The sequence below is a fragment of the Hyperolius riggenbachi genome, chromosome 11 (assembly GCF_040937935.1).
Source record: "Hyperolius riggenbachi isolate aHypRig1 chromosome 11, aHypRig1.pri, whole genome shotgun sequence".
Classification (NCBI taxonomy): Eukaryota; Metazoa; Chordata; class Amphibia; order Anura; family Hyperoliidae; genus Hyperolius; species Hyperolius riggenbachi.
This window is the reverse complement of record NC_090656.1, coordinates 176,935,517-176,963,412: the sequence shown is the minus strand read 5'-3', so window position 1 is coordinate 176,963,412 and position 27,896 is coordinate 176,935,517. Positions and strand designations below refer to the sequence as shown.

The window sequence follows — 27,896 nt, the reverse complement described above, 5'->3', positions numbered from 1 at the left end:
CAGTCTATTAAGTGTCCCAGAGTGAAAATACACAAACTTTTGTCCTTTTTCTATATATCCCCTGCCCTCGGAAGTGGTATTCTGCCAGGATAGCATTTATGGCTGTAATTTACTTATCATTGAGGTTTACTATATTCCTAACAAGGTGCTGACAAGACAGAAGCTGCCACTTGCATGCCTGAAAATTAAATCTTTCAGTCAGCAAAATAAAAAAAAAAGTAATAAAGCCTGGTTATAAATACACATTTACCACTTCAGGATTCTGCGAACGCAGAACGACCTCCTAGCCGCAATAGCAGCATAGGGGGCGATATACAGGCTGGGAACGCGAACAATCACTCGCGTTCCCATGCCTGTCGGCCGGTGACGGCAAAACCGGAAGTCGTCGCCGGCGGGTCCAGAGGCATCGGAGCGGAGCTGCGAGGGCACCGATCGGCTGCAGGGGGCTGAGGGAAGCCCCAGGTGAGTTCATCTCATTTTTTTTTTTTTTTTGACTTAAGGTTATCTTTAACCACTTGAGGACCTAGGGCTTTCTACCCCTTAAGGACCGGCCACTTTTTTTCCATTCAGACCACTGCAGCTTTCACGGTTTATTGCTCGCTCATACAACCTACCACCTAAATGAATTTTGGCTCCTTTTCTTGTCACTAATAAAGCTTTCTTTTGGTGCTATTTGATTGCTCCTGGGATTTTTACTTTTTATTATATTCATCAAAAAAGACATGAATTTTGGCAAAAAAATGATTTTTTTAACTTTCTGTGCTGAGATTTTTCAAATAAAGTAAAATTTCTGTATACATGCAGCGCGAAAAATGTGGACAAACATGTTTTTGATTAAAAAAAACCCCATTCAGTGTATATTTATTGGTTTGGGTAAAAGTTATAGCGTTTACAAACTATGGTACAAAAAGTGAATTTTCCCATTTTCAAGCATCTATGACTTTTCTGACCCCCTGTCATGTTTCATGAGGGGCTAGAATTCCAGGATAGTATAAATACCCCCCAAATGACCCCATTTTGGAAAGAAGACATCCCAAAGTATTGACTGAGAGGCATAGTGAGTTCATAGAAGATATTATTTTTTGTCACAAGTAAGCGGAAAACGACACTTTGTGAAAAAAAAAAAAAAAGTTTCCATTTCTTCTAACTTTCGACAAAAAAAAATGAAATCTGCCACGGACTCACCATTCCCCTCTCTGAATACCTTGACGGGTCTACTTTCCAAAATGGGGTAATTTGTGGGGTGTGTTTACTGTCCTGACATTTTGGGGGGTGCTAAATTGTAAGCACCCCTGTAAAGCCTAAAGGTGCTCATTGGACTTTGGACCCCTTAGCGCAGTTAGGCTGCAAAAAAGTGCCACACATGTGGTATTGCCGTACTCAGGAGAAGTAGTATAATGTGTTTTGGGGTGTATTTTTACACATACCCATGCTGGGTGGGAGAAATATCTCTGTAAATGACAATTTGTTAATTTTTTTTACACACAATTGTCCATTTACAGAGATCTTTCTCCCACTCAGCATGGGTATGTGTAAAAATACACCCCAAAACACATTATACTACTTCTCCTGAGTACGGCGATACCACATGTGTGGCACTTTTTTGCACCCTAACTGCGCTAAAGGGCCCAAAGTCCAATGAGTACCTTTAGGATTTCACAGGTCATTTTGAGAAATTTCGTTTCAAGACTACTCCTCACGGTTTAGGGCCCCTAAAATGCCAGGGCAGTATAGGAACCCCACAAATGACCCCATTCTAGAAAGAAGACACCCAAACGTATTCCGTTAGGAGTATGGTGAGTTCATAGAAGATTTTATTTTTTGTCACAAGTTAGCGGAAAATGACACTTTGTGAAAAAACACAATTAAAATCAATTTCCGCTAACTTGTGACAAAAAATAAAATCTTCTATGAACTCGCCATACTACTAACGGAATACCTTGGGGTGTCTTCTTTCTAAAATGGGGTCATTTGTGGGGTTCCTATACTGCCCTGGCATTTTAGGGGCCCTAAACCGTGAGGAGTAGTCTTGAAACGAAATTTCTCAAAATGACCTGTGAAATCCTAAAGGTACTCATTGGACTTTGGGCCCTTTAGCGCAGTTAGGGTGCAAAAAAGTGCCACACATGTGGTATCACCGTACTTGGGAGAAGTAGTACAATGTTTTTTGGGGTGTATTTTTACACATATCCATGCTGGGTGGGAGAAACCCCTCTGTAAATGACAATCTTTTGATTTTTTTACACACAATTGTCCATTTACAGCGGTATTTCTCCCACCCAGCATGGGTATGTGTAAAAATACACCCCAAAACACATTGTACTACTTCTCCCGAGTACGGCGATACCACATGTGTGGCACTTTTTTGCACCCTAACTGCGCTAAAGGGCCCAAAGTCCAATGAGTACCTTTAGGATTTCACAGGTCATTTTTGTTTCAAGACTACTCCTCACGGTTTAGGGCCCCTAAAATGCCAGGGCAGTATAGGAACCCCACTAATGACCCCATTTTAGAAAGAAGACACCCCAAGGTATTCCGTTAGGAGTATGGTGAGTCCATAGAAGTTTTTATTTTTTTGTCACAAGTTAGCGGAAATTGATTTTAATTGTTTTTTTTCACAAAGTGTCATTTTCCGCTAACTTGTGACAAAAAATAAAATCTTCTATGAACTCACCATACTCCTAACGGAATACGTTTGGGTGTCTTCTTTCTAGAATGGGGTCATTTGTGGGGTTCCTATACTGCCCTGGCATTTTAGGGGCCCTAAACCGTGAGGAGTAGTCTTGAAACAAAAATGACCTGTGAAATCCTAAAGATACTCATTGGACTTTGGGCCCCTTAGTGCAGTTAGGCTGCAAAAAAGTGCCAATCATGTGGTATCGCCGTACTCGGGAGATGTAGTATAATGTGTTTTGGGGTGTATTTTTACACATACCCATGCTGGGTGGGAGAAATACCTCTGTAAATAACAATTGTTTGATTTTTTTTACACACAATTGTCCATTTACATAGAAATTTCTCCCACCCAGCATTGGTATGTGTAAAAATACACCCCAAAACACATTATACTACTTCTCCTGAGTACGGCGATACCACATGTGTGACACTTTTTTGCAGCCTAGGTGCGCTAAGGGGCCCAACGTCCTAATCACAGGTCATTTTGAGGCATTTGTTTTCTAGACTACTCCTCACGGTTTAGGGCCCCTAAAATGCCAGGGCAGTATAGGAACCCCACAAGTGACCCCATTTTAGAAAGAAGACACCCCAAGGTATTCCGTTAGGTGTATGACGAGTTCATAGAAGATTTTATTTTTTGTCACAAGTTAGTGAAAAAAAAACAAAAATCAATTTCCGCTAACTTTTGACAAAAAATAAAATCTTCTATGAACTCGTCATACACCTAACAGAATACATTGGGGTGTCTTTTTTCTAAAATGGGGTCCGTTTCTGGGGTTCCTATACCGCCCTGGCATTTTACGGGCCCAAAACCGTGAGTAGTCTGGAAACCAAATGTCTCAAAATGACTGTTCAGGGGTATAAGCATCTGCAAATTTTGATGACAGGTGGTCTATGAGGGGGCAATTTTGTGGAACTGGTCATATGCAGGGTGGCCTTTTAGATGACAGGTTATATTGGGCCTGATCTGATGGATAGGAGTGCTAGGGGGGTGACAGGAGGTGATTGATGGGTGTCTCAGGGGGTGGTTAGAGGGGAAAATAGATGCAATCAATGCACTCGGGAGGTGATCGGAAGGGGGTCTGAGGGGGATCCGAGGGTTTTGCCGAGTGATCAGGAGCCCACACGGGGCAAATTAGGGCCTGATCTGATGGGTAGGTGTGCTAGGGGATTACAGGAGGTGATTGATGGGTGTCTCAAGGTGTGATTAGAGGGGGGAATAGATGCAAGCAATGCACTGGCGAGGTGATCAGGGCTGGGGCCTGAGGGCATTCTGAGGGTGTGGGCCGGTGATTGAGTGCCCTAGGGGCAGATAGGGGTCTAATCTGATAGGTAGCAGTGACAGGGGGTGATTGATGGGTAATTAGTGGGTGTTTAGGGTAGAGAACAGATATAAACACTGCCCTTGGGAGGTGATCTGACGTCGGATCTGCGGGCGAACTATTGGTGTGGGTGGGTGATCAGATTGCCCGCAAGGGGCAGGTTAGGGGCTGATTGATGAGTGGCAGTGACAGGGGGTGATTGATGGGTGGCAGTGCCAGGGGGTGATTGATGGGTGGCAGTGACAGGGGGTGATTGATGGGTGATTGACAGGTGATCAGTGGGTTATTACAGGGAAGAACAGATGTAACTAATGCACTGGCGAATTGATAAGGGGGGGTCTGAGGGCAATCTGAGCGTGTAGGCGGGTGATTGGGTGCCCGCAAGGGGCAGATTAGGGTCTGATCTGATGGGTAACAGTGACATGTGGTGATAGGGGGTGATTGATGGGTGATTGATGGGTAATTAGAGGAGAGAATAGATGTAAACACTGCGCTTGGGTGGTGATCTGATGTCGGATCTGCGGGCGATCTATTGGTGTGGGTGATCAGATTGCCCGCAAGGGGCATGTTAGGGGCTGATTGATGGGTGGCAGTGACAGGGGGTGATTGATGGGTGGCAGTGACAGGGGGTGATTGATGGGTGATTGACAGGGGATCAGTGGGTTATTACAAGGAAAGACAGATGTAAATAATGCCCTGGCGAATTGATAAGGGGGGGGGGGTCTGAGGGCAATCTGAGCGTGTAGGCGGGTGATTGGGTGCCCGCAAGGGGCAGATTAGGGTCTGATCTGATGGGTAACAGTGACAGGTGGTGATAGGGGGTGATTGATGGGTAATTAGTGGGTGTTTAGAGGAGAGAATAGATGTAAACACTGCGTTTGGGTGGTGATCTGATGTCGGATCTGCGGGCGATCTATTGGTGTGGGTGGGTGATCAGATTGCCCGCAAGGGGCAGGTTAGGGGCTGATTGATGGGTGGCAGTGACAGGGGGTGATTGATGGGTGGCAGTGACAGGGGGTGATTGATGGGTGATTGACAGGTGATTGACAGGTGATCAGTGGGTTATTACAGGGAAGAACAGATGTAAATATTGCACTGGCGAATTGATAAGGAGGGGTCTGAGGGCAATCTGAGCGTGTAGGCGGGTGATTGGGTGCCCGCAAGGGGCAGATTAGGGTCTGATCTGATGGGTAACAGTGACAGGTGGTGATAGGGGGTGATTGATGGGTGATTGATGGGTAATTAGTGGGTGTTTAGAGGAGAGAATAGATGTAAACACTGCGTTTGGGTGGTGATCTGATGTCGGATCTGCGGGCGATCTATTGGTGTGGGTGGGTGATCAGATTGCTCGCAAGGGGCAGGTTAGGGGCTGATTGATGGATGGCAGTGACAGGGGGTGATTGACAGGTGATCAGGGGGGATAGATGCATACAGTACACAGGGGGGGGGGGGGTCTGGGGAGAATCTGAGGGGTGGGGGGTGATCAGGAGGGGGCAGTGGGCAGGGGGGGAGATAAAAAAAAATAGCGTTGACAGATAGTGACAGGGAGTGATTGATGGGTGATTAGGGGGGTGATTGGGTGCAAACAGGGGTCTGGGGGGTGGGCAGGGGGGGGGTCTGAGGGGTGCTGTGGGCGATCTGGGGCAGGGGGGGAGAAATCAGTGTGCTTGGGTGCAGACTAGGGTGGCTGCAGCCTGCCCTGGTGGTCCCTCGGACACTGGGACCACCAGGGCAGGAGGCAGCCTGTATAATACACTTTGTAAACATTACAAAGTGTATTATACACTTTGTATGCGGCGATCGCGGGGTTAACATCCCGCTGGCGCTTCCGTATAGCCGGCGGGATGTTGCGGCGGGCGAGCGGTGACAGGCGCCGGCGGAGGATCGCGTCACGGATGACGCGATCGCTCCGCCCATGCCCTTAGAAGGACCGCCGCCTCTGTGGGTGAGCCGGTCCTTCAGGGCTCCACTTCCCGGCCGCCTCTGTGCGTTAGGCGGTCGGGAAGTGGTTAAGTACGCCCCTGAATCCTGAAGTGGATTCCATGGAAACGGCCGCTCGTATGAGCGGCCGTTCCATGTCAGTTCACGGAGGGTGTTTACATATATACGGCGCTGCTGCGCAGCAGCGCCGTAGAGGAGATGGGCGATCCCCGGCCTCTGATTGGCCGGGGATCGCCGGCATCTGATAGGCTAAAGCCTATCCCATCAGGCGCAGGACGGAAATCCGTCCTGCGCCACTCACAGGGGGAGGGAGAGGGAGGGAAGGTGAAGGAGGCCAGGAAGCGCTGCGGATGGGGGCTTTGAAGAGCCCCCCCGCAAGCGCAAGCAGATGGCGGCGATCAGACCCCCCCCCCAGCAGGACATCCCCCTAGTGGGGAAAAAGGGGGGAAGTCTGATCGGCCTGGCTGCTATCTGATTGGTGCTGCGGGCTGGAGAGCCCACGCAGCACTGATCAGCAAAAAAACCACGTGGTACAGAAGTGGCTAAAGGGAACCTAAACTGAGAGGGATATGGATGTTTCCTTTTACACAATACCAGTTGCCTGGTAGTCCTGCTGATCTCTTTGCTGCAATAGTGGCTGAATCACACACCTGAAACAAGCATGCAGCTAATCCAGTCTGATTTCAGTCAGAGCACCTGATCTGCATGCTTGTTCAGGGGCTGTGGCTGGAAGTATAATGGCCCATACTCACGGGCTACAAATGTCGCCGCAACACGCGGCGCGCGTGTTGCAGCGACAGGTCGCCCGTGAGTATGCGGCGTTGCACGGGTGCGCACCCCGAACCGTCGCTGATGTCGCCGGGCGATTGAACCGCTCAATCGCCTGGCAACAGTCGCCGCCGCAACTCCGCCGGAACTGTCGCTAGTCCGCGTGAGTACGCGGACTAGCGACAGCAACAAGATAAGAAATGCATTGGGCTTCCGGCGGGGGGAGCAGAGACAGCTTCCGCCGCATCAGTTGCCAGGTCCCTCCGCCGTGTGTATGCGGAGGGACCTGGCGACGAGCTGTCGCCGGCCTGTCGCGCACACGCTCAAGTGTGCTGGCGACAGGCCAAAAAGTTGCCAGTGAGTATGGGCCATTAGAGACACAGGATCAGCAGGAGAGTCAGGCAACTGGTATTATTTTAAAAGGAAAAATACATGTCCTCAGTTTAGGTTCCCTTTAAGTGTAAAGGGCTCATTTACACTTGATGTTTGTTTTTTTGGGTTTAATCACAATGCAGAGACACATTAGAACAACCCATGTTAATCAAGGAGATTTCTCACATCTTCAGTTTCCTGTTCATAGTGAAAAAATGGCACAGCAAGCTGTTTTCTGGCTCCCCTGCACTTTATTATATTGCATGCAACCATGATCCTGTATGTTTTAACAGGAACACATTTACTAGTGAAGTAAAAATATAGCTTAAGTGTAAACAGGCCCTAAAGCACAGCTTTTATATACATGCACACTTGTACTATGAATTACAGTTGACATCTGACTTCCTGTGTTTGTGGTTGGTCCATGTTATGCAGTAATTCACAGATAGGCTGTCAAGATAAGCCTGCTCAGGCTATTAGAACTTGAGTTCACTTTCTGTTTTACTACTTTTATTTACTACTGTTTCTTTCCTCTACTACTGGGTACATTCATCATACTGAGGAGGTGTTCTAAAACTAAATCATTTACATGGTGGGAGAGAGTTATCACCCTGACAATTATATTAGCAGTAAAGGGTGAGGATAATGTTCTTTTCCTTTTCATGACAATCAAAAGTGCAGCCCATTCAAAACAATGCTACAAACCCAGCAGCTGCAATAATAGACTAGGACATTCCACTCCAAGTATAAACATTTTAAACTGAAAATGTTGCATCTACTGAATGGAATACCATAAAGCATGGGGCAAATAGTGACAACACTGTAAGGCTAGGTTCACAGTAGGACTTTGCATTGTGAAGTTGCAACACAACTTCAAGGTCTTTTTGAAAGATTTTTTTTTCTTCTTGTTCCCACTCTTCTGCTTAACAAACCCTGACAATTTGGTGTTTCTAACACCTACGAGGGCTTTGCTATTAACCGCTAAAGTCGGCAACCATTAACTGTAATGTAAAATGCAGAAAATCTGCATTATTGATATGTTATATATGGTATTTAGAGTTTAAAGAGAACCCGAGGTGGGAATCTTAGAGTTAAATCTATACACAGAGGCTGGGTCTGGCTATAGTGCCCAGCCTCTGTTGCTAGTTGAATATTCCCTAAATCCCCCCTGCTCTCTGCACTAGCCCATATATTACAGCCGACACTGAGCCTGTCGCAGCGGGCTCTGTTTACCATTCTAGTGCCACTCATGCCGCTCCCCCGCCTCCTGCAGAGCGCCGATCCCCCGCCCACATCTCTTCCCTTGCCGCTGATTAGAGAGAAGGGACTCGGGCAGGGAACTGCGCTCTGCAGGAGGCGGGGGGAGCAGGGTGAGTGACACTAGAAAAGTAAACAGAGCCAGACAGCGTGGCTGTAATTTATGGGCTCGTGCAGAGCACAGGGGGGATTTAGGGAATATTCAACTAGCAACAGAGGCTGGGCACTATAGCCAGACCCAGCCTCTGTGTATAGATTTAACTCTAAGATTCCCACCTCGGGTTCTCTTTAATAGCAAAGCCCCCATAGGAGCTATAAACACCACATTTTCAGGGTATTTTAAGCAGAAAAGTGGGAACAAGAGGAAAAAAATCTTTGAAAAAGACCTTGTACTTTTTGAGGAAATCAATGTTAAAGTCGGTCGGAAAGTTCAACGAATATCCGCGTCGGAAAGAGGTAGCGGTAATCGGCAATTGTGGAAAGCAGATTTTCCATGGAAGCAGAAATTGGCAATTCCAACCATCCCTACTCCAGAGGCACCAGCAGCTTCAAATACCTGTTTGCTGAGAGGTTATACAGAGAATCAGCAAAGCCTGACATACGCTGGCAGACTTTCCCTTGATGTGCCCAAAAGGTAAATCCCTCTCAGACTGGCATTTGATCAAAGAGGGATCTATCATTTCCACACACTGCATGTCGATTTTTAACCTCCTTGGCGGTTATCATGAGTCAGGCTCGGGGTGGAAAAAACAAGCCAGGAGCGGTAACCCCGAACGTGACTTGTGGTAGCGGCCGGCAGGACTGTGCAGAGCATAGTGCGCAGTGGGGACGTTATCACTCACCTCCCCGGGGCATCAAGACGCAGGCAGCTATTCGTTCTCCATCCTGTCCTCCGAGTCTCTGCATCCCTCGGGAGAGTTCACCGTTTGTCGTCAAAACAACAGATGGCGATCTCACTACAGGGTTACAGCGCCACCCTGAGGACATAGGAGAACTGCAGCGCTGGATCCCAGGGAGATGAGTAAGTGCTGAGGCTGTGTGGTTTTAGGGTTTAAACGTCTGCAAAAAAAATTGCACTGCTTTTAGACCCTAAAATCCGGAAAGAATCAGAGCGCCAGGGGGGGTTAATAGATTTCAGCATAAAATCTATTAAAATTAATTACCACCGCTCCCCCGGGTGTCCCCCCTGCTAATGCTGCTTTCCCCGCGGGCCCCATGTAGAGTATTCGCATATCAAAGCGCTCTGACGCTCACCTCTCCACCCAGCACACTCCTTCCTCTGTGCTGCCTTCATCTCCCAGTGCCTGTAGTGAGCTGGAGGCATGTACACACTTGCATACACCACCGGTTAATGGGGTCACTATGGACAGTGGCAGCACATATGAAGGGAGTACAGGTCGGAGTGGTGAGTATGAGAGCACTTAGCTCACTAATGCTCTGCATGGATCCCAGGAGAGAGCAGCATTAGCAGGGGAACGCCTGGCCAGCTCTAGTCCCCACACATAGATATTGCTCTGCCCCTGATCGACTAACAACATTCCTGTCCGATTGGTAATGCTGGTCAATTTCTGCTGGAAAGCCAACCTGTTCTGGCTGCAGGTTACAGGTTACATTCTGATGTGTTGTGGGATCTGTTTAGCAAAGAAGCTGAAATAATGTAATCAGGGCTCACTCACTTTCATGTGGAATATAATTATAGAGGTTTCCTTTCACAGCAGTGGGAATTAATTTGAATTTTTTTAGTTACAAGCATGTTACTGCAACACAATCCTGGCAACAATTAAGAACTAGTGTCCGGGAAGATAACTTCTCTCATTCAACTTTATAGAAAATTAAAGGATGAAAATATGCATATGAATCCCCAGAACAGCAGTTACTATGATTTGTACTGGGAAGCCATTGTTTCATTTATTCAGTTTGATTACACAAACCTGTTTTTGAACACAATCCTGCTGTAAATTGCTTGAGAGTGTCTCTGCAGTGTAGTTTTTTCCTTCCTTTTCCTTGAAATAGTTGTGACAACAGCTGGGCCATACTTTAACTTAAGTGTTTCTCTAATTGTGAGATTTTGGTTGCGTGTATGTTACATACTTGTAGTGACATCTATTTTTGTAAAATAATATTTAATATGTTGCTTTCAACCATGTCATAGATTTTAAGTAATTGAAATAAGATTGTTGTGAATAGGTGGATCATTCTGTCCTAGCTTTTCTCTAATTTCTTATTTCCTTTTTTTGTTTTACTGTATTTTGATTTTGTTTTACAGGAAATTTTCCAATGATAAGCGATGACCTGGTGAACTCTTACCATCTTCTGCTCTGTGCTTTGGACCTTGTCTATGGGAATGCCTTGCTGTGTCCTAACCGCAGGGACCTTCTGAACCCCAGCTTTCAAGGTAATAATGCATGGGGCAGCATTTTTCACTAATGTGTATGTGCATGGCTGTACACCTAGCACATGCATAGTCTTCAGTAATTGTTCAATAGATTCTACATACATATTCAGTAAGCCAGCACCTATAATGTAAGGAGTCCTTGGCGCAAGACTCTTTAAATCTGCAGGGTGGCCTACTTAGGGTGCGCTTAGAGGCTGCAGCTCTCATGCACTTTGATTACAGCAGGAGAAAAACACTATACAAATGTTAGCATTATTATGTGTGTTGGAGAAAGGGCTTTTGGATTCTGCTTGCCCGGGACATCCCGGATCCCCTGGGAGTTGTTAGTGCAGTAATAACTGGATTCTTCAAGTCTTTTGATTTCAGTTTCGCTAATGGTGCCTGCGAAGAGTGGAAGCTACCATAACTGAAGTCATGCATTTGAAATGACATCTGGTGGTGTAGTTATAGGGTGCACAGGTTCTGTCTGTCAGAGAGCCCACATGCAGCCTTTCCTTAGTTGCTGCATCCACGCTATAGTGATAATCCTATTAGAATTAATTACCCATCTGCTCCCATCACACTAGGTAAGTAGATAAGATGGCATAGCGTCATCCTATTATTCAGACTGCAAGGGGACAGGCACAGACTGAATCTCTCTGAGAAGATTACAGCCTATAGCACATACAGTGGGTTAATTACTGCTGCCTTAGGAATCAATGACAATAGTGTGTTGCGTTTTGCACTTGGTCCTTTCAGACATCCATATATGTAGGTACCAGTTTTCTGTGTGAATGGCTGTGGAATCTCCTAATTGATCAATCCGCAATAAGCTTGCCTTTCACTTGGTCCAGGAATGGCCTCCCTTTCCTCTTCGCTCAGCTTATAAGTGTAGCCCCACCTAGACAAACTCAGCTGTTCAGCCCTAGCAGTTCACACATAACACTCCTCCCTGCACTCTGCTGACTGCATAGAAATATGTCTCTCTTCTGTATAAATGGTGGAAGAGAACATTATGTCCATTATAAATTATTATTTTGCTACAGTTAAGTTACCCTGAAAGATTGTATGTACTGTATGTGCTCAGTATTCCTTTTAATAGTTCTCAGGGGACATCATGTAGAAAAGTTTACTGCATTTGCTTTGAAGGTGAATTGTAGAGGTTCATCAGGTGCTTGTAACGATTGTGGAATTCTCTCCGTGGTCAGCGCACAGGACGCACGCTGACACTGCGGAAATCCTCCACAAGCGTATAATTTGAGAGAACCCAGCACCCACCTGTAGAGGGAAATTCCTGTCGGCAGATGGAGCTGTGGAGTGCAGAGGAACAGATGCTCTGCCCTGCCACAGACGCCAGACAGGAATTGTACGAAGGGAAGAAACGCAGGGCAAGATAGCCCTTAACCACTTGCCGACCAGGGGAATTTTCACTGATCGGTGCTGCGTGGGCTCTGCAGCCCGCAGCACCGATCAGGAGTGCAGCAGGGCGATCAGACTACCCCCCTTTTTTCCCCACTAGGGGGATGTCCTGCTGGGGGGGTCTGATCGCCGCCGGCCATTAGTGGGTAGCGGGGGGGGCTCCTCAAAGCCCCCCTCCGCAGCGTTTTGTGCGCTCCCTCCCTCCCCTTACCTCCCTCTCCCTTCCTGGGCTGCGCAGGACGGATATCCGTCCTGCGCATTGTGGGATAGGCTTCAGCCTATCATATGCCGGCGATCCCCGGCCAATCAGAGGCCGGGGATCGCCGATCTGCCTTACGGCGCTGCTGCGCAGCAGCGCCGTATCATGTAAACAGCGGGGATTTCTTCCCCGCCTGTTTACATTTTGCCGGCGAGCCGCTATCGGCGGCTCTCCGGCTGTTCACGGAGACACCCTCCGTGAACTGACATGGAAAGGCCGCTCGATCGAGCGGCCGTTTCCATGGTAACCCGCAGACGACCAGTTTACGCCAATCGACGTTAGCTGGTCGTCAAGAGGTTAAAGAGAGAGAGAGTAAAGCGACAGAGTGTATGTGTGTCCACCAATCTAGTCGCCACCCAGCGACGATGAACACATAACCATGAAGATAAGGTGAGAAGGCAATCGCAAGAGATGCCGATTGCTAACAGCGACACAAGACCGAATAAGCACAGGAGGAATGTATGTATGTCCACCAATCTAGTCGCCAACCTGTGACGGTGGACACACAACAGAGAAAACCAAGAGAGAACGCAATGAAAATGAGCACAGGGACAGAATGTATGTGTGTGCACCAATCTAGTCGCCAATCCGCGACGGTGCACACACAACAGCAGAAACAAAGTAGTAACGCAATCGCGAGAGAGGCGTTTGCCAGAGGTGACACCAGACTTAAGCAAGACAGGGCACGAGAGTAGCAAAGGCACAGCAAATCATACAATGAGAAGATAAGGAAAATAACAAATGCTAACTAAACGCGTACACCGCACTCATTCGCAACAGCGAACGCGTTTACTGCGCGATCTCCGCACGTTAAGCGCAACAGAGACAAGCCCGCCTAACTAACCACCGCCACACAAACACATAACAGAGAAAGCGAGCACTTGCTTAACGGTTACCTCACCGAGCCTACAGCAAGCGCTCGTATCAGACAAGACTGACAGACAGACGGGAAACAGGATAGGAAAGATCCACTGCTCTTTCCGTCAGAGCGAGTGCGATCCAAGTAAAGCAACAGAGCTAGCAGGATCCACTGCTCGCGATCCGGGTTCAGGGACTGGGTAGGAAAGATCCACTGCTCTTTCCACCAGAGCGAGTGCGATCCGGGTTCAGGGACAGGATCACTGATCAGAAAGATCCACAGCTGCTACCGCTAGGGGCTAGTGCGATCCAAGCAAGACAGGCAGATGAGATAGCCGGTGGCAACCGCTGCTCCAGCTATACTCCAAGAAAGCAGATCAGAAGGATCCACAGCCGCTACCGCTAGAGGCTGGTGCGATCCAAGTAAGACAGATGAAACAGAAGGGGCTACCAGAAGCAACCGCTGCACTGGTTAGCACCCACAGACAGACAGGACGATTTCCTATTGACCACCGTTGACGACAGGACAATCACAGCAGAGAGGCAACATAGACAAAACAGATAAGCAGGCTAACTGCACTAGAGGAGCTGCCTAGTGCAGTTCCCAGAATTACTCTAAGATAACTATAACAATCCAACAGGGAAGGCTGACACTCCAGGAGTGTATTTAACAAACTGTTCTGAGAGCAGCAGGCTTTTATACTGCCAGCCCTCAAAGGAGACAGTTGGGCAATTTGCATGTATGCAAATCCCTCAGCAGAGCAACTCTGAAAGTTGCAAGATGAAGCCAGGTCTCTTTTCCAGAGACCTGCATCTCTCAGACATAAGGAATGGTCAAACAGCTGTCTATTTGCGCAGCCAGCTGAGCGGATCATTACAGTGCTCAGGAGATTGATGACTAGGCTAGACCTGTGCCTGCTCTCCCAGCTGGTACTCATGCTGCCTTCTCTTTGTGTTTAGGCATTGATGTGAATATTCAAGCAGACTTATTTGTATTATAAAAGTACTTGGGCAGTACCGCTGGTGATCGCTGGTAGCCAAGGAGAGTTTCTTCATAGGACAGGGGGGAGGGCTCATAAACATGTGCAAACAATTATCCACACAAGTTTCCATTGAATCAGCAATACATTTTTTTTCTTAGTCTGTGTGCTGATAGTTGTTTACTGCAACTTTTGTTTAAACTGGTAACATCTCACCTTCTTAGAGTTGTCCTGGCTTTATTTGGGCAGGTAAAGTGATTGCTACACCTTTATTGTTGTTATGCCTATTCTTGTTTATTGTTTTTATGCCTATTCTTGTTTATGTACATCTATATTAGATACAGGATATCAGGATAGGAGGATATGGTCAATGATGATTAGTTATCAGTTATACCATGTACTGTTCCTAGACACTCTAGCAAATGATCTCCCCAGTACAGTACTACTGGTAATTACAACATGTATTAGTTCTGCATTACACACTATGGAAGGTGTGGAAAACTTATTGGGGTTGATTCACTAAAGGAAATAGCGTGAGTAACCTCCCGTTACTCGCGCTATTTCCACATCATGCTTTAACTGTAATGCGCTGCATGCTACGTGCTCTATTAGCCGCGTAGCACGCGTATACACAGGAGTGCACACTATGCTGCAGGTAGTGCAGCATAGCGAATGCTATTTCCTTAAGACTCCTTCCAGGAAATAAGGAGCGCTCCTCTCCTCCTGCCCTGAGCCCTTTCGCGTCCAATCACTATAAAGGACGTGATCCCTGCACTCTGATTGGCCCAATCAGGCAGCCGGTTGGGCCAATCAGAGTGGGGATCACGTCCTTTATAGTGATTGGACGCTAAAACATTGCTATAAGGCAACACACGTACTAAAATCAGCGACAGGTGAAGGCAGTAGCACCTTGCTACAACTGCTCCTGTATAGGGTTGGTATATATTGGTGGTGATGTAAGGAAAAATACACTTAGACGTTTATCTGAGAATCCAAAGACATAACAACAAAGGTTGTTTAGTAGTCATCTTTAATGACTAACTAACTATATAAGATTTCTTTGTAAACTGCTCCAGTTCTAAAAGCTTGCAAAGAAATCTTGTACAGTTAGACATTAAAGGTGTCACCTAAACAACTTTTGTTGTTATGTCTTTGGATTCTCTCCATGACTAATAACGAATCACACGCAAGTGTGACTTTGAAATGAGCCAAATTGTGGTTGCTAGACTACAGCAGAGGATCACTAAAACAGCAGGTCTCATTGGTTGTTTCCTCTAAATAATGGTTAGTCTATATCAATTGTGGTTCAAGTGAAGGCAGTTGGTGAATTGGCAACAGGGTCATTAATAACCTATCAAAAAAGGGGGTTTCAGAACAAATTGGCCATATACACCTGTTCAAAATACCAAAACTTTATTGCACAACACCATAGACAAAAAGGAACTCTTCAGATGAAGCCAACACACAGACTGAACATTAAAATCTTTTTTGCGCAGAAGATTAACAATCAGGAGCCATCCCAGATCCCTCTTGCATCAACCCCAGGTTTGTGTGCATGGAGGCCGACCAAATTTATTAGCTCAAATGCTCCATGCACGCAAGCCCGATAAGCCTCACTGACAATCACTCACCACAATCACTCACCACAACACACACATACGGCAGCTGCCTCCCTCTAATAGGGAAAAGTCCCATGTAAGATGTAAAGCACTGCAGCTTTAAGTGTTGTCCGGCTATTTCTTCATGCAATACCTTGGCATGTATCATTTAGGTTCTGGTGTTAGATCATTGTCCATCTCCCATTTGGTTAAATATAACATTGTGATTATTGATACTTGTGAGACTTCCCCGTTAGCGGCTTGTTAGATGTTGCCCCTCTTCCAATTAGGGCGCTGACACTCTCTCACACCTGTACTTTTAGACGTGCGAATGACACCTCTGTAGGTGGGATTTCTGTTTCCAGCCACCCGGGCCATCAGAGAGCAGTCACCGTTATTGGCAAGAGCGTGACTCTGCGCAATCATGCGTGGCCATCAGCTCCTGTGGAGGGCAGACTTAGCTGGCAGGTCAGGGTGAGCGGGGTTCGTGCAGTAGATGGCTCCTCCCACCCATAAATACCCTATGTATATTGATGTGTATGGAGAGTAAAGGCTAGCCCATCTGCTCTAATTCCACCTAAGAGCATTTGTAGCACAGATTGCTGAAAAGATGTAATACTGAACATGAGAGAAAGGTGTAAAAACACACAGCGCATCACAGCTTGCAGTGTTTCTGGGGTTGTGTAGCTACAGAGCAGTCAGTGCCCACGCTGGTGCTGGTCCACCGTTGAAAGTTCTTAACTTGGAGAAATTATAGAAAGTATTCTGTTCTAATAAATCACGTTTTTATTTGGCCTCCAAATTTCCCGGATATCAGTTTGAACGAACATCTATGGGATGTGAGGGAAAACCATGTTGAACCATAACGGTCCCACCTCACAGTTTACAGGACTTAAAGGATCTGCTGCTAACATTTTGTTACCAAATACCATGGGACACCTGAGTTCTTGTGCAGTCCTGGCCTCCATGGCTCGGAGCTGACAGGTGACTTGAGGGATAGCTTACACAATATTACACAGATAGTGTTAATGTTTTGTCTCAGCAATGTACAGTATATATGTATGAATACATAGTTAAGTTAGACTTCAGCTTGACTCCTCTACATTTTTATTAAGATACTGTCCAGAAAACTGGTTTTAAGGTGCCCATACATCTCTTGACTTGACGGCCGGTCGACCTTCCAATTCGCTAATTATCGACTTGGATGAAAATATGTGCCGTCAAGAGCATTGACGGCCCAATCAATGTTGCAACCAATTTCGTGTCACTAATGGAAGAGTGGGGGGTCCTGAAGACTGATGGGTACTGTGTGGTGGGTGGCATAGGGCAGGTAATGTATAAATGCATGCACATTTATAGGTAACAGGGGGAGAGATACCGAGAGCCCAATATGGTGTAGTACGTTTGAGTTAATATGAAAAGGTGATAAAAACTGAGATTTTATACTCACAAACAAGGGTTACCGACCAGGTAACCACTGATTAGGCAGGTGGGGAGATTAAACATGTCCCCACTCAGGAATAAGAAGTCGCTCTCTGTAGTTCAGAAGAAGAAAGGGGCCAAATCCCCTCCACCAGGGGTGGATACTTTTGTAGCAAGGTGACAGAGGCGCCAGTAGTGTAAAAAAGATAAAAGTTTTAAAACCGGGGAGGTGATGGGTGGATCCACCTCTCCCAAAGGAAACACACGATATTGTTGATTTTCCAACACAAAAACAATTTAATTATACACTCCAATAGTTTGCAACGCGTTTCGCGGGTTCAACCCACTTCATCAGGCTATGGAACGGAGTATAACACTAAGAAAAAGACAGAAGACAAATGTATGTATGTATGTGTACAGCCTCTAAGCATCCAAGAATATTATAGTCATGGTAAAAAACTTTCTAAAAACCTAGTGAGAAAATAAAAAATTCTTTTTAAAAAACTGTTCTATTCGCATAGCACCCTGCTCAGAGGGGAATAGGAACAACGTTTTTTGCTTTAGTTTTGACTTCATCCTGCAACCTGTATCAATCTAGATTAGAATTTGATCATATAAGTATGTGGGGAAATGACAATATAAGAAATAAGTATTTATACACCATGCGGAATAAGAAATGAGTATTTATAAACCATGCAGAGTTAATACGTGTACAAGCATATGCTAGGTTCAAGATTTATATGCTAGAAGGCTTAAGGGAAGTCAATTGGATTCTGGTTCTTACCTCAACCGTATGGTTCGTCAGCTTAGCGCCTCTGTGCCAAGCCGACGTTTCCTTGCTGTTATATAGTCTCATTAATTGATTAATTGCGCTCTATTGTCCTATCGGAGCCGATGCTCCGTCTGATGTGTTTACTGGGCGTCAGGCGGGGGGCGCACGTCCGATGACGTGGCCCCGTTCTATGTTTCTATTGGCTACCATGAGGGGGCAGGATCGTGGGGCGGATGCGTCCGTTGGAACGCATCCGTGCGTGAGGACGCATAGAGTTTCCGCACATGCGCGTTCCATGCAGGGGACGTGGCGAGGGCCATTTTGGTGGAGGACATGTATGGTTACTGCCTCTGTATCCGCCGGACGTGGACTTTCGGCCATCTTAACTTTGGGCCAGTGTGCCCTGTTTCCACAGCGCTATGCGCTTATACATCAAATAGTTTGTTTCATAGTTTTAAATATACGGATATCAATTTCAATTCTGTAGCAAGGGATAAAATCTATATATACACACTATATATGTTTAAAAAAGTTGCAATAAAGTTATGTACATACAAATGGAAATCCTGGACGTACGTTCAGCGGTTGCCATAGTGATGAGTATTTCTATATATTTGCGTTATCTTTTATATATATAAAAAATTAATCGTATACTTAAAAGGGAAAAGATAATAGTTTAAATAAATAAAATCAGTTGGAATATTTGTAATAAATACTAATATACATCAAAGCATGAAAAACATAGCTAAACCACCACAAATGTTGCCATATAGACATCATATGTAACATTGATACAAAAGATTATACATTTTTGCTAGGTACATAATCATCCACTAGTGGTATACAGCTATTACATAGAATATTAATACCATATATAAGATAAGTAGGGATAAAAGAGAGGACCATTTTAAAAATTAATTAGTATACTGTATTTAATTATCAATAGATTTTTTTCCAGCTGTTCGTTCAGGCCTGCTGGAGTTAGAGTTTTAAGGATTTGTATCCAATACATCTCTCTTTTTTTTAAAGTGTCAAAGATCTCTCGGCAGGCATTGGAAACTTGTTCAATTAGGGTGATAGTGAATAAATTGGGATTACTGTCATGGTGAGTAGTGAAGTGTCTTGAAAGGCTGTGCAGTGGATAATTTTTAATTATATTCCTTTTATGCTGACCGACCCTTTCACGCACAAACTGTGTGGTACGGCCTACATATTGGGATCCGCAGGGGCAGGAGATGACATAGATCACATTCCTTGATGCACAACTGATGTGGCTATTACTGCACAGCCTTTCACGACACTTCACTACTCACCATGACAGTAATCCCAATTTATTCACTATCACCCTAATTGAACAAGTTTCCAATGCCTGCCGAGAGATCTTTGACACTTTAAAAAAAAAGAGAGATGTATTGGATACAAATCCTTAAAACTCTAACTCCAGCAGGCCTGAACGAACAGCTGGAAAAAATCTATTGATAATTAAATACAGTATACTAATTAATTTTTAAAATGGTCCTCTCTTTTATCCCTACTTATCTTATATATGGTATTAATATTCTATGTAATAGCTGTATACCACTAGTGGATGATTATGTACCTAGCAAAAATGTATAATCTTTTGTATCAATGTTACATATGATGTCTATATGGCAACATTTGTGGTGGTTTAGCTATGTTTTTCATGCTTTGATGTATATTAGTATTTATTACAAATATTCCAACTGATTTTATTTATTTAAACTATTATCTTTTCCCTTTTAGGTATACGATTAATTTTTTATATATATAAAAGCTAACGCAAATATATAGAAATACTCATCACTATGGCAACCGCTGAACGTACGTCCAGGATTTCCATTTGTATGTACATAACTTTATTGCAACTTTTTTAAACATATATAGTGTGTATATATAGATTTTATCCCTTGCTACAGAATTGAAATTGATATCCGTATATTTAAAACTATGAAACAAACTATTTGATGTATAAGCGCATAGCGCTGTGGAAACAGGGCACACTGGCCCAAAGTTAAGATGGCCGAAAGTCCACGTCCGGCGGATACAGAGGCAGTAACCATACATGTCCTCCACCAAAATGGCCCTCGCCACGTCCCCTGCATGGAACGCGCATGTGCGGAAACTCTATGCGTCCTCACGCACGGATGCGTTCCAACGGACGCATCCGCCCCACGATCCTGCCCCCTCATGGTAGCCAATAGAAACAAGGAACCGGGCCACGTCATCGGACGTGCGCCCCCCGCCTGACGCCCAGTAAACACATCAGACGGAGCATCGGCTCCGATAGGACAATAGAGCGCAATTAATCAATTAATGAGACTATATAACAGCAAGGAAACGTCGGCTTGGCACAGAGGCGCTAAGCTGACGAACCATACGGTTGAGGTAAGAACCAGAATCCAATTGACTTCCCTTAAGCCTTCTAGCATATAAATCTTGAACCTAGCATATGCTTGTACACGTATTAACTCTGCATGGTTTATAAATACTCATTTCTTATTCCGCATGGTGTATAAATACTTATTTCTTATATTGTCATTTCCCCACATACTTATATGATCAAATTCTAATCTAGATTGATACAGGTTGCAGGATGAAGTCAAAACTAAAGCAAAAAACGTTGTTCCTATTCCCCTCTGAGCAGGGTGCTATGCGAATAGAACAGTTTTTTAAAAATAATTTTTTATTTTCTCACTAGGTTTTTAGAAAGTTTTTTACCATGACTATAATATTCTTGGATGCTTAGAGGCTGTATACATACATACATACATACATTTGTCTTCTGTCTTTTTCTTAGTGTTATACTCCGTTCCATAGCCTGATGAAGTGGGTTGAACCCGCGAAACGCGTTGCAAACTATTGGAGTGTATAATTAAATTGTTTTTGTGTTGGAAAATCAACAATATCGTGTGTTTCCTTTGGGAGAGGTGGATCCACCCATCACCTCCCCGATTTTAAAACTTTTATCTTTTTTACACTACTGGCGCCTCTGTATCCTTGCTATGCACATTTATACACTGGGGGGCAGCGGCGATGTGCCGGACTTGGGACAATTCTGGAGAGATTTTATGCTGAAATCGATCGAAAATTGGCCTGCGGTGTATGGGCAGCTAACAGATCTCTCTCTGATCAGAAAGAGATTTGTCTCTTTGTTCGAAACTGCCCATCATCGCTAGTTCTATGGCTACCTTTACATGGCATAGCTGAGCATTGAACTGTACCTCGTTATTATACAGAGGAGCCAGATTAATTTGGCTTGAAAGGTGACCTTAGAAGAGCCTAGAGCTCAAATTGTGCCCCTAGAAAAAAAAAATATCTGGCAGGAACTGATTAGCTGACGGGATATTAAAACCAGATAAGGCAACATCTTATTTTTAAGATAACACAAATATCTTGAAGGAACACATGCAGGAAAGTGTGGCGTTTGACCTGTTGGGTAAGGTCACCAGTCACTTTACAGGCTGTTCATTTTCAAATTTCATTTTACTTACACTTTTATTTTCTTATCCCTTATTTTATTCTTAACAAGTCTGTGTATTTTCAATTTGAAGGTCTCCCTGAAGATTTTTCCAGTAAGGATTTCAAGCCACCCTCTGAACCCCCGTGCATTATTGAGACTCTTTGCTCCCTCCATCATGGATTACTCTTAGAAGTCAAGGGCATTAAAGAACACTTTTGGAAACCCTATATTCATAAGCTATTTGATAAAAAGGTATGTGTGGCACTAACAAATGGGGTGATGGTCCACGGTAGGCCATGAGTGATGTTTAAATGGGGCCTTAATAGCACTAGAATTAAAGCACTTCCCTCCTCCTTGAAAACTTGAATTGTCTTGTATCAGGCAATAATTTTGCAGGTATTTCACCCGCCGCCTCGGGGTATAAATGGTAGTAACTTATGGGAGCTCAAGCAGACAAGGTTCCTCTGTCTTGGCGTCTTGTCTGAGTGAAATACCTGCGAAATGCGTTGCACTGTTTTTGGAGTATGCAGTAAAGTTATTTCCTGATAAAGATAACTCAGGCCTACTACCCCCTATTTTCAAATCTTCCTTGCTCTGTTTTTCCTTTTATCCATTTTTAATCATGGTTGCAGTGTTTTGTTTTTCTGTGCACTGCCGGTCATTTTCTGAATAAGCTTTAGGGACGTGAACCTCTTTCCCCAGATGCAATTGAGTATTGAGTAAAAAAACATCTATCACTCTGGGTGACTATCAGAATATATTTGTGTAAACAAAGTTATTTATAGAAGCTAGATGTGGAATGTACTTATCAGGGCTGTGGAGTTGGAGCAATTTTTAGGTAACTGGAGTCAGAACTGGTGATTTCATAAACTAAGAAGTCAGATAATTTTTATACCAACTCCACGGCCCTGGTAAGTATTAGACTAAGGAGTCGGAGTTGGATCAATTTTGGATACCTGAATTCTGTACCGACTCCCCAGCCTTGGTACTTACCTTGGTAAAAGGAAGTCTCTGGATCTTCCAGAGGAGGATCACAGAAGGGAGTGCAGGCCCAGTGTATTCTTCGACAAGTCTTTGAGGAAGACGTTTGGGGGATTCCAGTACTGGATCAGTAGAGGCGAGAGGAATGGGGGAAGCTTCTGGGTTATCCAGAGGCTTCATGCTACTGAGATAATAGTCCGAAAACCAGTGTGTAGTAGAGAAAAACAGCTTCTCCGTTTGCTCAATATCTCATACTTCTAGATATGGTTAAAGCCAGGGCACTTGTATTGCATGTTATAAGTAAGCCTACATTCTTACAGTGAATACAATTCTTGGCTCTAAACCAAAGTGATTTTGCCCAAATATTGAGCAATAACTTTTTTTGCTGTTTCAGATACTCAGAGGAAAATCCGACTCGCTTACAGGATTTCTGGATCCAGGAAATTTTGCAGACAGTTTGTAAGTTGTCCTATTCGGCTTATAACATCAATCAATATCAAAGCGCTCCAACAGATTAAAACCATTTGCGTTTCCATAGTGCGCTTCATTCAGGTTTTAGGCTATAACCAATTCAGATATCAAAACAATATTTCAGCGCACATCCTTTTTTGCAAGTCCTTAAACACATTAGTCCATTAAAATATTCAGCCTTGTGTATCTTGCTATCATCAATAGTCTCTCCAGGTCCACCACCAGATACACCCTTATAAAAGACACACTCACCAGACGTCTCTGACCACTGCTAGACTGGTCAGAGAAAGGAGAGGATGCACCTGAAGCATCGAGGCTCCTGGACTCGTGCTTTCTCTGACCAGTCTAGCAGCGGTCAGAGACATCTGGTGAGGGTATCTATTCGGCTTGTAACCTAAAGGAAATGTTCATTTATTCTTACTTTAGGTTGTTATAGGGAATGCTTGCCAATATATTGACATACCTTCCATGAATCTACAGGAAAGCCATAAATAAGGCCTATGAGGCCTTTGTGCTCTCTGCTGGTCATCTTGATGAGCGGCTCCTCTTAGAAGATGCAGAAGAGGAAATTGGGAGTGTAGGACGATGTCTGAATCCTGATATGGGGACAGAGTCTTCAGAGAGGGCACAAATCTCTTACCATCTGCAGCAACATTTTGACAGGGTGAGTTTTAAAACATTTTTACGGCAGCTGCTACCTCAAAATAAAGACTATCTACCATAATAGGTATGTGATCGTGTGTTTATGTCAGTAGAAAGAGCCAGCAGTAGTCAGGCACCTACAGACAATAATGGCTGTTAGAGGTGCAGACAGAATCCAGATATTTATAGGGCAGTGCAGCAGGCAGTTCAGCAATGGACTGGCATGCTTAGCTTGAGAGAGGATGAAAGTTCATTGGGAAAGAGGAATCAGAAAGTGAAAAATCTGCAAGATTTATTTATTTTTGTCCCCTTTTTCTTTTAGTTGGAGACAGCAGGAGGAGGTTAAGTTAATATGAGATGACTTGGGGGGCTTAATAGATGGCACTCTCACCTTGTAGCACTAGTCTCAGCTGAAACACTGTCTGCATGGAATGTGTATGTTCTTCCTGTGTATACATGTGCCTGTATTTGCTGTCAGAGTTAGTGGCCCCTTAGAGTCTTGGCACCGGCAAACATGGCTCGGCCCCATGCCTGTGCGTGGAAGTGGATTTTCTCAACTATTGATCTGGATAACATGCATTTGAGTCTTAGAAAATGTCTATACTTTTCTTCTTCAGATGAAGTCTCTCCGGATTGCCACACCACTAACCTCAAAGTACATTAAGGAGAATAATCCTTATAGCACGCCTGTTTCCAGTGCTACATACAGTGTCAGCCGGCTGTTTGTCATCCTGTCAGGACTGAGACCTGCTCCCAGTGAGAGGCTGCTCCAGATAATGAGGTAACACTTTGCCTTTGTGCTAACCTTCTGTAACAGTTGCTTTTTTTCATGAGAAGCTACTAAAAGGGTTAATAGACTTTTTCAAATTGTTCTGTAGCTTATCGTTATATGCCAGTGCAATTGAATTTGATAAGAATATATTTCAGAGAAGAGTTTTCTTAGCAGCAGAGCTGCTCGCAAAGATTTTCAACTGAATTTGATGATATACTATACATGTAATGGCAGCTCCTAGAAGTTCTGATCTGTTAGCTGGGGGACTTGTGATTTTTACACAGATGACATTATTTATTGGAAAAAAGTGAGAAGGACAACTACATGGGTAATAAAGAGTGGAGCGCCATATTTTTATTGTATGTCTTAAAATGTTTATCAGGCTCTGCTCTCCAGGAAAATTCTAATTTGATTCACTAAGTTAACCCTTATTTCTTGTAGATCCTGCTCCAGGAACCCGACAGAGACCATCAGCAGCTGCCTGAAAGAAATGTTTGAAGTGTTTTCTGAGCACACTGTGTCTGAAGGAGGAGAGAGCCAGTTCTGTAAAGGTTTGCCACTTTGTTTTTAATGAATCTAGTTGCAGAAACACATTTAGAGATACCTCACAAATGACTGCTAAATGTACACCTGGCATCTATAGGCAGCGGAAGAACTCATTTGTAGAGTGAGACCAATGGAAGCAGTCAGCAAGGCCAAACATTACAATATGAGCTGGTTCACAACAGGGGCATTGCTAGCCCCAAAGATCAGTGACACATTCCCCTGATGTATTCTGGGCTGCCCCGGATGTCCCCCAGCTGTGGTGCTTCAATGGCGGACATGCTGGGAGCTTTGGTGCATCAATCAGGGTTATGCTGGGGGCTGAGGTGCCTCTATGTGGGTGTACTGGGTGCTGTGTTGCCTTTATGAGGGGCATGCAGGGAGCTGTGGTGCCTCAATGGGAGGCCCGTGGGAGCACGAGAAGGGGGCCACTACAAGGTCAGGGGATGCTATAAGGGGAACTGCTAGATCACCTGGCAACAGGCCAGCCCGGCCAGCGGAATGGCAGACGAGCCAGCACAGAAGCCAGGTAACTCTGCCTAGTTATGTTTAGGTGACATTGCCGGTTTATGTGATATGCTGCATATTTTTTTTTTTGTATTAATGGAGAGTGGGCTTCATCCAAGATTTTGCTGGGCAGGCCTACTTAGACTGCTGTTAAGTTTATGTAAATTTGGCCCCACCCGTGACCACACCACCATTCTGGTGCATGGCCACACCCATTTTACGCCTGGAATGCCCAACAGTTCCCCAGATCTCTTAGGATCCTAGCAACACCCCTGGTTCACACGGATGGGTGACAACAATGGTGCTGTGTAACTATGCATGTACATTTGAGCAGGAAGTTACCCATAAGACCTTGCATGCAGCACTTATCCACTGCACCATGTGTTTAACACTGACACACACGACAGTTAGGCTTCTTTTACGCTGAACCAGATGAACATCTGATCAGTTTTCGGTTCAAATGGATTAGTTTGTTTTGTTGAGCATCAGTTTTTTTTATCTGATTTTTCCACTTCGCATTGCCGCCCGCTTGGTATACCTGTCGCCTTCACGTTTTTTCAAGTTACCTCCTGCTGGCTGCAGCCATCCCTGTCTCTAATTGTCATTAAACGAACATGACACTGCAGAGCCTCTTACCTGTTCTAAGAACTGTTTTACACTGTGGGTTATTCTGTGGTGGTAGCACGGCAACACTGCTGTGTCTCCCTATGGGAGCGTTCACACTGCTGGGTTTGCAATCGCAAATGCACTGCACCCAGCCCTTTGGGATCAAGCTTGAACATTTGAGGCTAGATTGCAATTGTGATTGCAATTTTCGGCAATTTTTTGTGTGAAATAGCCCTTAGGCTTCTTTTACACTGTAATTCCGATTTTCACTGGATGCTAGCAACACAAGAAGAAAAACACAGTTGTATCAAAAATCGGAATCGCTTGTAAAATCAGAATCTGAATTGCAAAAGATTTTAACCATAACCGAATCATTGCTATCTGTTGGCTCACCCCAACCTTTTTTTGTGTGGCTTTAACAATGTACTTATCCAGTGACAGTTGATTTTGCTTATTTTTGAGAATTTCATGGAAATGTGACATTGTACAGTCCCTACACTCCGATTAAGTACAATAAAATACAATTGTGAAGCGTCAAAGGGAGAAGACCCATTGGCTAAGTTGTGACGACATGACACACGTATACATTCTTTGCTTGCTTAGCCAGTAAAAATGTCATAAAAGCTTTTACTTGTCTTGCAAAGTGCTCTTAAACCAAGTAACTTGCAATCCAAGGTTTTACTGTACTTAAGAAGAGGGAAACCTCTTGATCCTCCAGATAAGTGGATCCGAGATGAACTTTTACTCATTGCATAATTGTGTTCCTTTCCTATAGTTTATAGGGCATTCCTCAAGCCAAATACTTTTTTGTTTTTGTTTTAATACACTAATTCCCTATAAACTAAATAAGCCCCACCCACAGTTTTTTTTAGAGAGCCTTGGCAGTAGCAAGGAGGGCTCATGGGAGCTCAGTCTGGGCAGGAGGAGGGGGAGATATTACCAGCCAGAGATTTCAGAGGCAAAGGGGAGGAGGAGGGGGGGATTCGTTTTTTTTTCAGTCTGAGTGCTGATGGTGCAGATAAGCCTGCCTCTGTGTAATGTTTACAAACAACATGGCTGCTGTCGTATCACAGGAAGAAATAATCATATTCTATTAAAGTGGATCCGAGATGAACTTTTACTCATTGCATAATTGTGTTCCTTTCCTATTGTTTATAGGGCATTCCTCAAGCCAAATACTTTTTTGTTTTTGTTTTAATACTCTAATTCCCTATAAACTGAAGAAGCCCTGCCCACAGTTTTCAGAGAGCCTTGGCAGTAGCAAGGGCTCATGGGAGCTCAGTCTGGGCAGGAGGAGGGTGAGGTGTTACTAGCCATTGATTTCAGAGGCAGAGGGGAGGAGGGAGGAGGGGGGTTAGGTTTTTTTCACAGTCTGAATGCTGATGGTGCAGATAAGCTTGGCTGTGTGTAATGTTTACAAACCACATGGCTGCTGTCATTGTATCACAGGAAGAAATAATCATATTCTATTAAAGCTGTATGCAGACAGATTTGCTGTTTAAACCATCTAAACTGTACATAAGATATATAGACCAGTTACTTGTTATAGTTAGTTTTTCATCTTGGATCCGCTTTAATATTGGGGCCAGCCTTCTCTTCTGGCACAAGCATGGCCGTGTTGAATCCTTGCAGCACAGCCGCTACTTGTTCCTGAAGAGCAGTGCAACACACTCCTACAGAAAAGCCCATGTTGCTAATCTTTGGTGCGTCTGCGCTCGGCAACGGGGGACCAGAAGACAGCATGGCAAGCCTCTAAAGGAGCCAGAGGTTTTGCACTACTTAGGTAAGTATCTATTTACCTACCTGAGGTTTGCCTCCAGTACACTTTAATACTGTATGTAAGTCCTTTGCGCAGTAGTCAGTTTGAAGGAGGAG

At 44.6% G+C, this 27,896-nt stretch overlaps 1 protein-coding gene across 2 annotated transcripts in view; it reads left to right on the top strand.

Annotated features, from left to right (window-relative positions):
- RBL2 (RB transcriptional corepressor like 2) overlaps positions 1–27,896 on the top strand; it is a 118,131-nt gene that overhangs the window by 45,973 nt on the left and 44,262 nt on the right. For both annotated transcript variants that reach the window (XM_068260973.1, XM_068260972.1), the window contains exons 5-10: positions 10,603–10,731; positions 21,591–21,751; positions 22,875–22,939; positions 23,432–23,615; positions 24,211–24,374; positions 24,807–24,916. In XM_068260973.1, the coding sequence (XP_068117074.1) occupies positions 10,603–10,731; positions 21,591–21,751; positions 22,875–22,939; positions 23,432–23,615; positions 24,211–24,374; positions 24,807–24,916 (813 nt within the window). The remainder of the gene's footprint in view (positions 1–10,602; positions 10,732–21,590; positions 21,752–22,874; positions 22,940–23,431; positions 23,616–24,210; positions 24,375–24,806; positions 24,917–27,896) is intronic.